Source organism: Oncorhynchus nerka, linkage group LG16 (assembly GCF_034236695.1).
Source record: "Oncorhynchus nerka isolate Pitt River linkage group LG16, Oner_Uvic_2.0, whole genome shotgun sequence".
In the NCBI taxonomy this organism is placed as follows: domain Eukaryota; kingdom Metazoa; phylum Chordata; class Actinopteri; order Salmoniformes; family Salmonidae; genus Oncorhynchus; species Oncorhynchus nerka.
Window position 1 is genome coordinate 2,209,530 of NC_088411.1, and position 12,735 is coordinate 2,222,264.

A 12,735-nucleotide genomic window follows, 5' to 3' on the forward strand; every position below is an offset into this window, starting at 1 on the left:
GGAAGTATTACGTTTTTGGGGCGCTAAAAATAAGGGCAATTGTACGGACCAAGGCGATGTACGAGTTTACGTTACGTGTACTATGTGTCAGTCTTTCTTCGATAGGAATGCATCGACTTTTTTATTTTTTACACGTTTTCGTTATTTCGACCAGTAAAAGTTTCCAAATAATTTTGTTTCCACTATTCAGATTTTTGTTGCTAGATGCCAGTTTCTATATAGGAAATGAACCACAAAGTATTATATTTATTAAACTACTTTATCATATAAATCTCATATTGCTTGGAAGTGCCTTTTAGAAATGTGATTGAATTTGTAAACAAGCCTCGGCGTCGTAGTGCGTCATTTTGGTTTGACCAATACATATGCGTTTTGCTGGTGCTTGTGGGCAGGTCTACAAATTAGACGTCAAGAAAAGTATAAATACAAATACCATTTCTTGTTCAAAATTCTACGAAACTGTAAAAGGAACGGTGTTTCTGGCATCTAAAAACATTGGAGTAGTTGTTTTGTTCTCAGTTAAGCAAGCTAAATGCACTAGGTAAGTGTTTTGTGGTTGTTCATATTGAAATATAGTTAGCCCAAACTATTATTTGTACCCGTTGTTGGTAGCTAATTAACGTCGCGCGTTAGCTAAAAACAGGTGGTTTGCGTGGGCACTAACGTTAGCTTGTCAACCAGGCTTATTTAGCTATCCGAGTTAACTAGGTACTGTATGTAACTTAAATAAACCAGGCCTTACAGGCAACTTTGAAATACTGCATGGCTAGCTAAGGTGGCTGACGTTACATTGAAGATAACGTTATTCAAGCCACCATAACGGAGTTGCAACTTCTAACGGCGTTAGTGTAGACATTTGAACTATTGTTAACGTTTGGCATTTCTCAATTTTAGTGTTTAACTTGATACTTATTTGGATGTTAATACTAACAGTACCTAGCTGGTTTTAGAACCAAGATGGGGTAACAATCGGACGTAGCTAGCTACCTAACGTTAAATTGTCTGCTAGTGCGTGATAGAATAATGCTACTTTCAGTTGAACCGCCATACCGGTTTAGAAAGATGTCGTTCTGCGTCCAATGTGTTTAAACATCCTGTGTTGCTAGCTAGCCGACTGGGTGGGTGGGGTCTCGGCTAACTTCTTGGCGCCTTTAGCCTTATGAAGCTAGTAGTAGCCTTTTGGCTTTTTTTAATGGTGTAACGTTAGTTGCATGCCTGCTGATATAGGGATCACCATTTAGTTGGCTGTCTAATGCAACCACTGCGATTGGTTTCAAAACTCGAGATATTAAATGTGCTGGCCATCAGTAACCTTGTTTATTGAGTAGTGACGCCACGTGGTTTCTTGTGCATTTTAGAATTTCACCTGTTTTCAGATAAGTCTACAAGTGAGCTATGGCACGTACCAAGCAGACCGCCCGTAAATCCACTGGTGGAAAAGCACCCAGGAAACAACTGGCCACCAAGGCTGCAAGGAAAAGTGCGCCATCTACTGGCGGTGTGAAGAAACCTCACCGATACAGGTAACGCTTCTCACCTGGACCGTTCTCAATTTGCTGCAACAGGACACTTCTTGGCATGTTTACTGACTGTGTGTGTGTGTAGGCCGGGTACAGTGGCTCTGAGAGAAATTCGTCGGTACCAGAAATCCACTGAGCTGCTGATCAGAAAACTGCCTTTTCAGCGGCTGGTCCGTGAGATTGCCCAGGACTTCAAGACAGACCTCCGCTTCCAGAGTGCTGCCATTGGTGCTCTGCAGGCAAGTTAACCATAGGATTTGGGTTGATTTTGGATAGGTGTAGTCGAGGGTTTCTGTTTTTGCCCAAAATGCCCGTTGCAGCTGAAAACAGAAAAAACAAATAGCTAAATAGTGCTTTTATGCATTACTGGCAATTGCAGTCGATTTAAATACATTAGACATATGCTTATTGGTCTATTGTTATAGGTTAATTTGCATAATTCTTTGGGATTAAATTGGCCTGTATTTTCATTAGTTATTGACCTAAAGAACAGTATACAGAGCCTATTTTTGCGCTGATTTCTTGCATGTCCTAAGCTGGTTGCTGCTGGAGTGAAATATAATTTAAAAACAAGTCATTGCACAACAATTCTAAGTGCTATTGTGCGTTGAACAGTTTTGGTGCGCAACTAAAGAATATATTTCTCAACTGGCAACTGAAGCGTGCCTCCCATTCAAGTAAATGCTATCAGCCCATCACCCACCACCATTTCTCAAGACACTTATCTTGCTTCAAAGTAGCCTATAGGCGTAAGATGACCATGGCAAAGTGGATGCAATCATTTTTATCAATTTCAAGGTTGGGGAAAGCTAGCAATTTATCTGAACATTCCTACTTTAAGTGCAGTTAGGATTTTCATATGTGTAGTTTCATTTTCTTTCTCAATCAGTCATGTTAATCATAAACCTGAGTTCAAATGACAGTTTGCTTAACTTTCAGATATCACCAACCTCTGCCATATGGACACAGATACTAGAGGTCGACTGATTATTGGACCAAAAAAGCAGATGCAGACATTCATTTGTAATAATGATCATTACAAAAGTACTGAATTAACACTATTTTAACTTAATATAATACATCAATGAAATCAATTTAGTCTCAAATAAATAAACGCGTTCAATTTGGTTTAAATAATGCAAGAAGTGTTGGAGAAAGTAAGTGCAATATGTGCCATGTAAAACAAAAAAAGCTAACGTTTAAATTCCTTGTTCAGAACATATGAAAGCTGATGGTTCCTTTCAACATGAGTCTTCAGTATTCCCAGTTAAGAAGTTTTAAGTTGTAGTTATTATAGGACTATTTCTTTCTATACCATTTGTATTTCATATACCTTTTGACTATTGCCTGTTCTTATAGGCACTAGTTTTGCCAGCCTAATCTCGGAGTTGATAGGCTTGAAGTCATGAACAGCGCTGTGCTTCAAGCATTGCTTAGAGCTGTTGGTAAACGCAGGAAAGTGCTGTTTGAATGCTTACGATTCCGGCTGCTGCCTACCACCGCTCAGTCAGACTGCTCTATCAAATCATAGCCTTAATTATAATATGATAAACACACAAATACGAGCCTTGGGTCATTTAATATGGTCAAATCCGGAAAATATAATTTAAAAAACAAAACGTTTATTCTTTCAGTGAAATACAGAACCGTTCTGTATTTTATCGAACGGGTGGCATCCTTAAGTCTAAATATTGCTGTTACATTGCACAACCTTCAATGTTATGTCATAATTATGTAAAATTGTGGCAAATTAATTACTGCGTTAGGAAGAAATGGTTTTCACACAGTTCGCAACGAGCCAGGCGGCCCAAACTGCTGCATATACCCTGACTCTGCTTGCACAGAACGCAAGAGAAGTGACACAATTTCCCTAGTTAATATTGCCTGCTAACATGCATTTCTTAACTAAATATGCAGGTTTAAAACAATATGTACTTGTGTATTGATTATAAGACGGGCATTGATGTTTATGGTTGGGTACATTTGTGTAACTGCAATGCTTTTTTTCATGACTGCGCTTGTTAAATCATCACCCTTTTGGCGAAGTACGCTGTGATTCGATGATAAATTAACAGGCATTGCATTGATTATTTGCAACACAGGACAATCTAGTTCAACTAGTAATCTCATCAAATCATTGATCCATTGGCAGCTAAATAAATGAGTGCACGGAACTCGTAGCCTCTAACTTCTATTGCGCTTTCATGCTGAGGACTGATTATTGATGGCGGTTGTTGAAAATATTTTCCTGTGAGGAACAAGTTTTAATAAAATATAATTCTCGGTGGATGTTCCTCTTTCCTACATTTCCACAAGGCAGGCTAGGCACTTCTATGCATGCTCAGGCACACACGCTCCCTCAACATTATCAGGACTGAGAAACCAGACATGCTCATTGCTCACATAGAGCACTCCAAACAAAAGACAATGAGAAATTGACAAATCTCATAAATGGTTATGAAATAAACCAAAACTCACAAGTGTAGAAGGTTGTAAAACTATGCAAACCGTCTCTACTCAATGAGAACAGTAAAATGACTAATGCATACATTAACAGAAATTGTAACCAAATGACAGCTTAACGGTACATTTACTCAAATCAAAGGGCAAACAATTTACACTGAATTGGTGGGAGGCAGCTGAGCAATTCTGTAGAGACTCGACCATCTTCGCCACACACCCCTCCTGTTATGCAGGTGAGTGAGGACCCAAAAGCGGTTTAACAGAAACAGAGTCTTTTAATGTCCAAACACAGGGAAGACATAAATCCTCTTCAGATGTATCGGTTGACTAAATAGACAACCCGCAGAGAGGGCGACAAATAAATCATAAAGTCCTCTGATCTTTACAGGAGAGTCCCCTTCTAGCAGCAGAGGAGAATAGCAGGGTTAGCGGCAACAGACTGCTGGTCTCTCCGGGTAGGCGCGGGTTGTAGAGGACAGAGGTACCTGATCACACGTAGCATCTGATGAAGAGGCAGATTACGACAGGACGGGACAAGGGTGAAGCAAACGAGAATCTGACAAAGACAGAAGCAGAAACAGAGAGAGAAATAGAGACCTAATCAGAGGGAAAAAAGGGAACAGGTGGGAGAGAGTAAACGAGGTAGTTAGAGGAGATGAGGAACAGCTGGGGAAAGGAAAGGGCGAGAAGGTAACCTAATACGACCAGCAGGGGGAAACGAAGAGAAAGAACAGGAACAAGACATAACATGACAGTACTCACCGAGCGCCTCCTGGCGCACTCGAGGAGGAAACCTGGCGGCAACGGAGGAAATCATCGATCAGCGAACGGTCCAGCACGTCCCGAGATGGAACCCAACTCCTTTCCTCAGGACCGTACCCCTCCCAATCCACTAGGTACTGATGACCACGGCCCTGAGGACGCATGTCCAAAATCTTACGGACCCTGTAGATAGGTGCGCCTCGACAAGGATGGGGGGGAGACGAACGGGGGGCGCGAAGAAAGGGCTTAACACAGGAGACATGGAAGACCGGGTGGACGCGACGAAGATGTCGCGGAAGAAGAAGTCGCACTGCGACAGGATTAATGACCTGAGAAATACGGAACGGACCAATGAACCGCGGGGTCAACTTGCGAGAAGCTGTCTTAAGGGGAAGGTTTTGAGTGGAGAGCCATACTCTCTGACCGCGACAATATCTAGGACTCTTAGTCCTACGCTTATTAGCGTCTCTCACAGTCTGCGCCCTATAACGGCAAAGTGCAGACCTGACCCTCTTCCAGGTGCGCTCACAACGTTGGACAAAAGCCTGAGCGGAGGGACGCTGGACTCGGCGAGCTGGGACGAGAACAGAGGAGGCTGGTACCCGAGGCTACTCTGAAAAGGAGATAGCCCGGTCGCAGACGAAGGAAGCGAGTTGTGAGCGTATTCTGCCCAGGGGAGCTGTTCTGCCCAAGACGCAGGGTTACGAAAAGAAAGACTGCGTAAGATGCGACCAATAGTCTGATTGGCCCGTTCTGCTTGACCGTTAGACTGGGGGTGAAAACCGGAAGAGAGACTGACGGAAGCCCCAATCAAACGGCAAAACTCCCTCCAAAATTGAGACGTGAATTGCGGACCCCTGTCCGAAACGGCGTCTGACGGAAGGCCATGAATTCTGAAAACATTCTCAATGATGATTTGTGCCGTCTCTTTAGCAGAAGGAAGCTTAGCGAGGGGAATAAAATGAGCCGCCTTAGAGAACCTATCGACAACCGTTAGAATAACAGTCTTCCCGCTGACGAAGGCAGTCCGGTAATAAAGTCTAAGGCGATGTGAGACCACGGTCGAGAGGGAATGGAAAGCGGTCTGAGACGGCCGGCAGGAGGGGAGTTACCGGACTTAGTCTGCGCGCAGTCCGAACAAGCAGCCACGAAACGACGCGTGTCACGCTCCTGAGTGGGCCACCAAAAACGCTGGCGAATAGAAGCAAGCGTACCCCGAACGCCGGGGTGGCCGGCTAACTTGGCAGAGTGAGCCCACTGAAGAACGGCCAGACGAGTAGGAACGGGAACGAAAAGAAGGTTCCTAGGACAAGCGCGCGGCGACGGAGTGTGAGTGAGTGCTTGCTTTACCTGCCTCTCAATTCCCCAGACAGTCAACCCGACAACACGCCGCTCAGGGAGAATCCCCTCGGGGTCGGTGGAGGCTACTGAAGAACTGAAGAGACGGGATAAAGCATCAGGCTTGGTGTTCTTAGAGCCCGGACGATAAGAAATAACGAACTCGAAACGAGCGAAAAACAGCACCCAACGAGCCTGACGCGCATTAAGTCGTTTGGCAGAACGGATGTACTCAAGGTTCCTATGGTCAGTCCAAACGACAAAAGGAACGGTCGCCCCCTCCAACCACTGTCGCCATTCGCCTAGGGCTAAGCGGATGGCGAGCAGTTCGCGGTTTCCCACATCATAGTTACGTTCCGACGGCGACAGGCGATGAGAAAATACGCGCAAGGGTGGACCTTGTCGTCAGAATGGGAGCGCTGGGAAAGAATGGCTCCCACGCCCACCTCTGACGCGTCAACCTCGACAATGAACTGTCTAGAGACGTCAGGTGTAACAAGGATAGGTGCGGATGTAAAACGCTTCTTGAGGAGATCAAAAGCTCCCTGGGCAGAAACGGACCACTTAAAGCACGTCTTGACAGAAGTAAGGGCTGTGAGAGGAGCTGCCACCTGACCGAAATTACGGATGAAACGACGATAGAAATTCGCGAAGCCGAGAAAGCGCTGCAGCTCGACACGTGACTTAGGGACGGGCCAATCGCTGACAGCTTGGACCTTAGCGGGATCCATCTTAATGCCTTCAGCGGAAATAACAGAACCGAGAAATGTGACGGAGGAGGCATGAAAAGAGCACTTCTCAGCCTTCACATAAAGACAATTCTCTAAAAGGCGCTGGAGGACACGTCGAACGTGCTGAACATGAATCTGGAGTGACGGTGAAAAAAATCAGGATATCGTCAAGGTTAAAACGAAAACAAAGATGTTCAGCATGTCTCTCAGTACATCATTCACTAATGCCTGAAAGACAGCTGGAGCGTTAGCGAGGGCCGAACGGCAGAACCCGGTATTCAAAGTGCCCTAACGGAGTGTTAAACGCCGTTTTCCACTCGTCCCCCTCCCTGATGCGCACGAGATGGTAAGCGTTACGAAGGTCCAACTTAGTGAAAAACCTGGCTCCCTGCAGGATCTCGAAGGCTGAAGACATAAGGGGAAGCGGATAACGGTTCTTAACCGTTATGTCATTCAGCCCTCGATAATCCAATGCAGGGGCGCAGGGTCCCGTCCTTTTTCTTAACAAAAAAAACCCCCGCTCCGGCGGGAGAGGAGGAAGGGACTACGGTACCGGCGTCGAGAGCTACAGACAAATAATCTTCGAGAGCCTTACGTTCGGGAGCCGACAGAGAGTATAGTCTACCCCGGGGGGGAGTGGTTCCCGGAAGGAGATCAATACTACAATCATACGACCGGTGCGGAGGAAGGGAGGTGGCCCTGGACCGACTGAACACCGTGCGCAGATCGTGATATTCCTCCGGCACCCCTGTCAAATCACCAGGCTCCTCCTGTGAAGAAGAGACAGAGGAAACAGGAGGGATAGCAGACATTAAACACTTCACATGACAAGAGACGTTCCAGGAGAGGATAGAATTACTAAACCAATTAATAGAAGGATTATGACACACTAGCCAGGGATGGCCCAAAACAACAGGTGTAAAAGGTGAACGAAAAATTAAAAAGAAATGGTTTCGCTATGATTACCAGAGACAGTGAGGGTTAAAGGTAGCGTTTCACGCTGAATCATGGGGAGAGGACTACCATCCAAGGCGAACAAGGCCGTGGGCTCCCCTAACTGTCTGAGAGGAATGTCATGTTCCCGAGCCCAGGCTTCGTCCATAAAACAGCCCTCCGCCCCAGAGTCTATCAAGGCACTGCAGGAAGCTGCCGAACCCGTCCAGCGTAGATGGACCGACAAGGTAGTACAGGATCTTGAAGGAGAGACCTGAGTAGTAGCGCTCACCAGTAGCCCTCCGCTTACTGATGAGCTCTGGCTTTTACTGGACATGAAATGACAAAATGACCAGCGGAACCGCAATAGAGACAGAGGCGGTTGGTGATTCTCCGTTCCCTCTCCTTAGTCGAGATGCGAATACCCCCCAGCTGCATAGGCTCAGCACCTGAGCCAGTGGAGGAAGATGGTAGTGATGCGGAGAGGGGGGCAACGGATAACGCGAGCTCCCTTCCACGAGCTCGGTGACGAAGATCAACCCGTCGTTCTATGCGAATAGCGAGTTCAATCAAGGAATCCACGCTGGGAAAACGAGCGAGCAAAGCCGGCTCGTTCCAGTCACTGGAGGCAGCAAGAGTGCGAAACTCTATAGAGTAATCAGTTATGGATCGATTACCTTGACATAGGGAAGACAAGGCCCTGGAAGCTTCTTCCCCAAAAACAGAACGATCAAAAACCCGTATCATCTCCTCCTTAAAGTTCTGATACTGGTTAGTACACTCAGCCCTCTCCTCCCAGATTGCCGTGCCCCACTCACGAGCCCGTCCAGTAAGGAGAGATATGACGTAGGCGATACGAGCTGTGCCCCTGGAGTACGTGTTGGGCTGGAGAGAAAACACAATATCACACTGGGTGAGGAACGAGCGGCATTCAGTGGGCTCCCCAGAGTAACACGGCGGGTTATTAATTCTGGGCTCCGGAGACTCGGAAGCCCTGGAAGTAGCCGGTGGATCGAGGCGGAGATGGTGAATATGTTTCGAGAGGTCGGAGACTTGGGCGGCCAGGATCTCAACGGCATGTCGAGCAGCAGACAATTCCTGCTCGTGTCTGCCTAGCATCGCTCCCTGGATCTCGACGGCTGAGTGGAGAGGATCCGAAGTCGCTGGGTCCATTCTTGGTCAGATTCTTCTGTTATGCAGGTGAGTGAGGACCCAAAAGCGGTTTAACAGAAACAGAGTCTTTTAATGTCCAAACACAGGGAAGACATAAATCCTCTTCAGATGTATCGGTTGACAAAATACACAACCCGCAGAGAGGGCGACAAATAAATCATAAAGTCCTCTGATCTTTACAGGAGAGTCCCCTTCTAGCAGCAGAGGAGAATAGCAGGGTTAGCGGCAACAGACTGCTGGTCTCTCCGGGTAGGCGCGGGTTGTAGAGGACAGAGGTACCTGATCACACGTAGCATCTGATGAAGAGGCAGAATACGACAGGACGGGACAAGGGTGAAGCAAACGAGAATCTGACAAAGACGGAAGCAGAAACAGAGAGAGAAATAGAGACCTAATCAGAGGGAAAAAAGGGAACAGGTGGGAGAGAGTAAACGAGGTAGTTAGAGGAGATGAGGAACAGCTGGGGGAAGGAAAGGGAGAGAAGGTAACCTAATACGACCAGCAGGGGGAAACGAAGTGAAGAGAAAGAACAGGAACAAGACATAACATGACAATACATGACACCTCCCCTTGTCCCAACATTTTAAAATTCTACTCCAGACAGCTTCACACATTCAACACAGCCGTAACTTAATCAGCTAGGTCTTATTGCCCTGCGTTTACCAAATTGCAGATGTTCCAAATAGGCATCGGCCTATGTGCTTGTGATATTGAAACGATCCACAGCAACAACAAAACATTTAAGATGCCAATGATCCTCAGTTCCTCTGTGGCCAAGTCATGCTTCCTGGTGACGTGTCGAATGGTCTTAGTCCTCTAAGTACTTTTGACATTTATTACCATTCCGTATTGGGCCCACCCCTATGCCATAAATCCCGTTCTATTGGTTTTCATTTTTACTTCCATTGTCCAGAAGCAAAAGGTACAATACTAGTCATATTAGCAACCATCCAAGTTGAATCTTTAGATTCCCCTGCTTTATAACTTGACAATGCCTTATTGGTTGCTGTGATAAATTGGTTGGTTTTCTGTTAAGATGCATTGCTATATTCTGAGCACTGTGGGTGGATGCCCTAATGGGTCATGAATACGTGTCCGGTAAATTTCTCTTTCCCGAACACGTTGTCGGGAAACTTAGTTCAGTCCCATTGGCTGTTGATCTAACATGGGTAGACAACCCAGGCAGTGGTGTGCCAGAGTAGCCTTAGTCCTAATTATGCAACAGGTAAATGATGACTTGGTTAGCTGCTGCACTTAAGTAAATATGTACTGATGCCAATAGATTCTGATTATGGGCTTTTCTCTCCCCATACAGGAAGCCAGTGAGGCATACCTTGTTGGCCTGTTTGAGGACACCAACCTATGTGCCATCCATGCCAAGAGGGTCACCATCATGCCCAAAGACATCCAGCTGGCCAGGCGAATCCGAGGCGAGCGTGCATAATATGAACACTTTGAACTCTTGAAGGGAAGGTGGGTGGGATTGGCTGGGGTGTTCAACCATTAATTACTATGATGGACAAAAATGTATAAATGCAACAATTTCATTGCTTTTACTGAGTTCATAAGGCAATCAGTCAATTTAAATAAATTCATTAGGCCCTAATCTATAGATTTCACATGACTGGGTACAGGTATGTATCTGTTGGTCACAAATACCTTAGAATGGGACTCAGGATCTCATCAGTTCAGCATTCAAATTGACATCAATAAAATGCAATTGTTTCTATTGTCTGTAGCTTATGGCTGCCCATACATAACCCCACCATGGCACACTCTGTTCACAACATGGACATCAGCAATGGTTCAGGCCGGTTGGATGTGCTGCCAAATTCTCTTAAATAATGTTGGATGAGGCTTATCGTAGAGAAATCAACATTAAATTCTCTGGCAATAGCTCTGGTCGACATTCCTGCAGTCAGAATGCCATTTTCATGCTCGCCCAACTTGCAACATCTGGCATTGACAACTGCGTATTTTAGATTGGCCTTTGTCCCCAGCACAAGGTGCCCCTGTGTAATGATTATGCTGTTTAATCAGCTTCTTGAGATGCCACATCTGTCAGGTGCATGGATTACCTTGGAAGATGAGAAATGCTCACTAATGGGGATGTAAAACAACTTGTGCAAAAAGTGTAAGATTTTTGTGTAAAATATCTGGGTTATTTTATTTCAGCTCAAACTTGGGACCAAATTGTTATTTTTGTTCAGTGTATGTAGTTTTTGTATTGTTTCATTAGTAGAATAAAAGCTTGGTTTATAGTACATGAGTAGCTAGTTTCATGCAAAAAAAAACATTTCTAATCTTTTCTCTCAGGTTTTGAAACTTTTTTTAAATTGTTAGTTTATACTTTTAGGTCATAATGTAGTATGCATATCACATTATGGCCATTTGTTGTAAATAAACTTTCCACTACCTAACTTGGACTACCTTGTTTTTGGTTTATAACCCTCATTTATGCAAATTCTGGGCTGAGCTATACTTTCTTAGCCATGGCTGAGGCAAAATTGACTATGCCCAGGATTGGCATTGATTAGTGAGACAATATTCATATTCATATTGTACACATTGGTTTCCATCTTCTAGGTACATTGACTTTAATATGAAACCTAGTAGGCTCATGGTTCTCACCCCTTCCCAGACTTGCACAGTAATTATGATGGGTTGGAGGACATCCTCCAACCTAACAGAGCAGATTGTCTACCCAATCAAAGGATCAGAGAATGAATCTAGTACTGAAAGCTTTAGCTACAGCAAGCTAGCACTGCAGTACATAAAAAGTGAGTAGTTGACTCGGAGGGACAATAGTTGAACAGTTTTGAACAAATGTATTTCTTCAAAAATGAAGTATGAGAGCGACCGTTGGCTAGCTAAATTTCTTGGTACAGTGCCTTCGGAAAGTATTCAGACGTCTTTTCCCACATTTTGTTACATTACAGCCTTATTTGAATATCGATTACCGCAATGTATTTTTTTACAAATGTATTGTAAATAAGGTTGTAAGTATTAAGACCTCTTGCAAACTCGAAATTGAGCTCTGGTGTATCCTGATTTCATTGATCATTCATCATCCTACAACTTGGAATCCACCTGTGGTAAATTCAATTGATTGAATGTGATTTGGAAAGGCGCAAACCAAAGGTCCCACAGTTGACAGTGCATGTCAGAGCAAAAACGAAGCCATGAAGACGAAGGAATTGTCTGTAGAGCTCCGAGACAGGACTGTCGAGGCACAGATCTGGGGAAGGGTAGCAAAAATTGTCTGCAACATTGAAGGTCCCGAAGAACACAGTGGCCTCCATCATTCTTAAATGGAAGAAGTTTGGAACAACCAAGACTTTTCCTAAAGCTGTCCGTCTGGCTAAACTAAGCAATCGGGGGAGAAGGGCCTTGGTCAGGGAGGTGACCAAGAACCCGATGGTCACTCTGACAGCTCGAGTTCCTCTGTGGAGATGGGTGTCCTTCTGGAAGTTTCTCCAATCTCTGCAGCACTCCACCATTCAGGCCGTTATGGTAGAGCGGCCAGACAGTAGCCGCCACTCAGAAAAAGGCACATGACAGCCCGCTTGGAGTTTGCCAAAAGGCACCTAAAGACTCTCAGACCATGAGAAACAAGAATCTGGTTTGATGAAACCAAGATTGAACTCTTTGGCCTGAATGCCAAGCGTCACATCCGGGAAGAACTGTCACCATCCATCCCTATAGTGAAGCTCGGTGGTGGCAGCATCATGCTGTGGGGATGTTTTTCAGTGGCAGGGACTGGGAAACTAGTCAGGATCAAGGCAAAGATGAACGGTGCAAACCTGCTCCAGAGT

General features: G+C 45.2%; 1 protein-coding gene across 2 annotated transcripts; it reads left to right on the top strand.

Annotated features, from left to right (window-relative positions):
• Positions 1-376: 376 nt before the first annotated feature.
• LOC115143877 (histone H3.3A) lies at positions 377-11,340 on the top strand. Of its 2 annotated transcripts, none has more exons than XM_065002355.1 (4): positions 377-541; positions 1,359-1,523; positions 1,606-1,763; positions 10,240-11,340. In XM_065002355.1, the coding sequence occupies exons 2-4, from the start codon at positions 1,396-1,398 to the stop codon at positions 10,362-10,364; spliced, it is 411 nt and encodes a 136-aa protein (XP_064858427.1). In that variant the 5' UTR covers positions 377-541; positions 1,359-1,395; the 3' UTR covers positions 10,365-11,340. The 2 variants fall into 2 exon arrangements, with proteins under 2 accessions (XP_064858427.1, XP_064858426.1); XM_065002354.1 differs by having other exon boundaries at positions 378-541; positions 1,377-1,523.
• Positions 11,341-12,735: the final 1,395 nt, after the last annotated feature.

Excerpts from the sequence above, each read along its gene's own strand:
- LOC115143877 (XM_065002355.1), top strand. The coding sequence starts at position 1,396 with ATGGCACGTACCAAGCAGACCGCCCGTAAATCCACTGGTGGAAAAGCA. Across the intron at positions 1,524-1,605 it reads AAGAAACCTCACCGATACAG|GCCGGGTACAGTGGCTCTGA; the intron begins GTAACGCTTCTC and ends GTGTGTGTGTAG. Across the intron at positions 1,764-10,239 it reads CATTGGTGCTCTGCAGGCAA|CCAGTGAGGCATACCTTGTT; the intron begins GTTAACCATAGG and ends CCATACAGGAAG.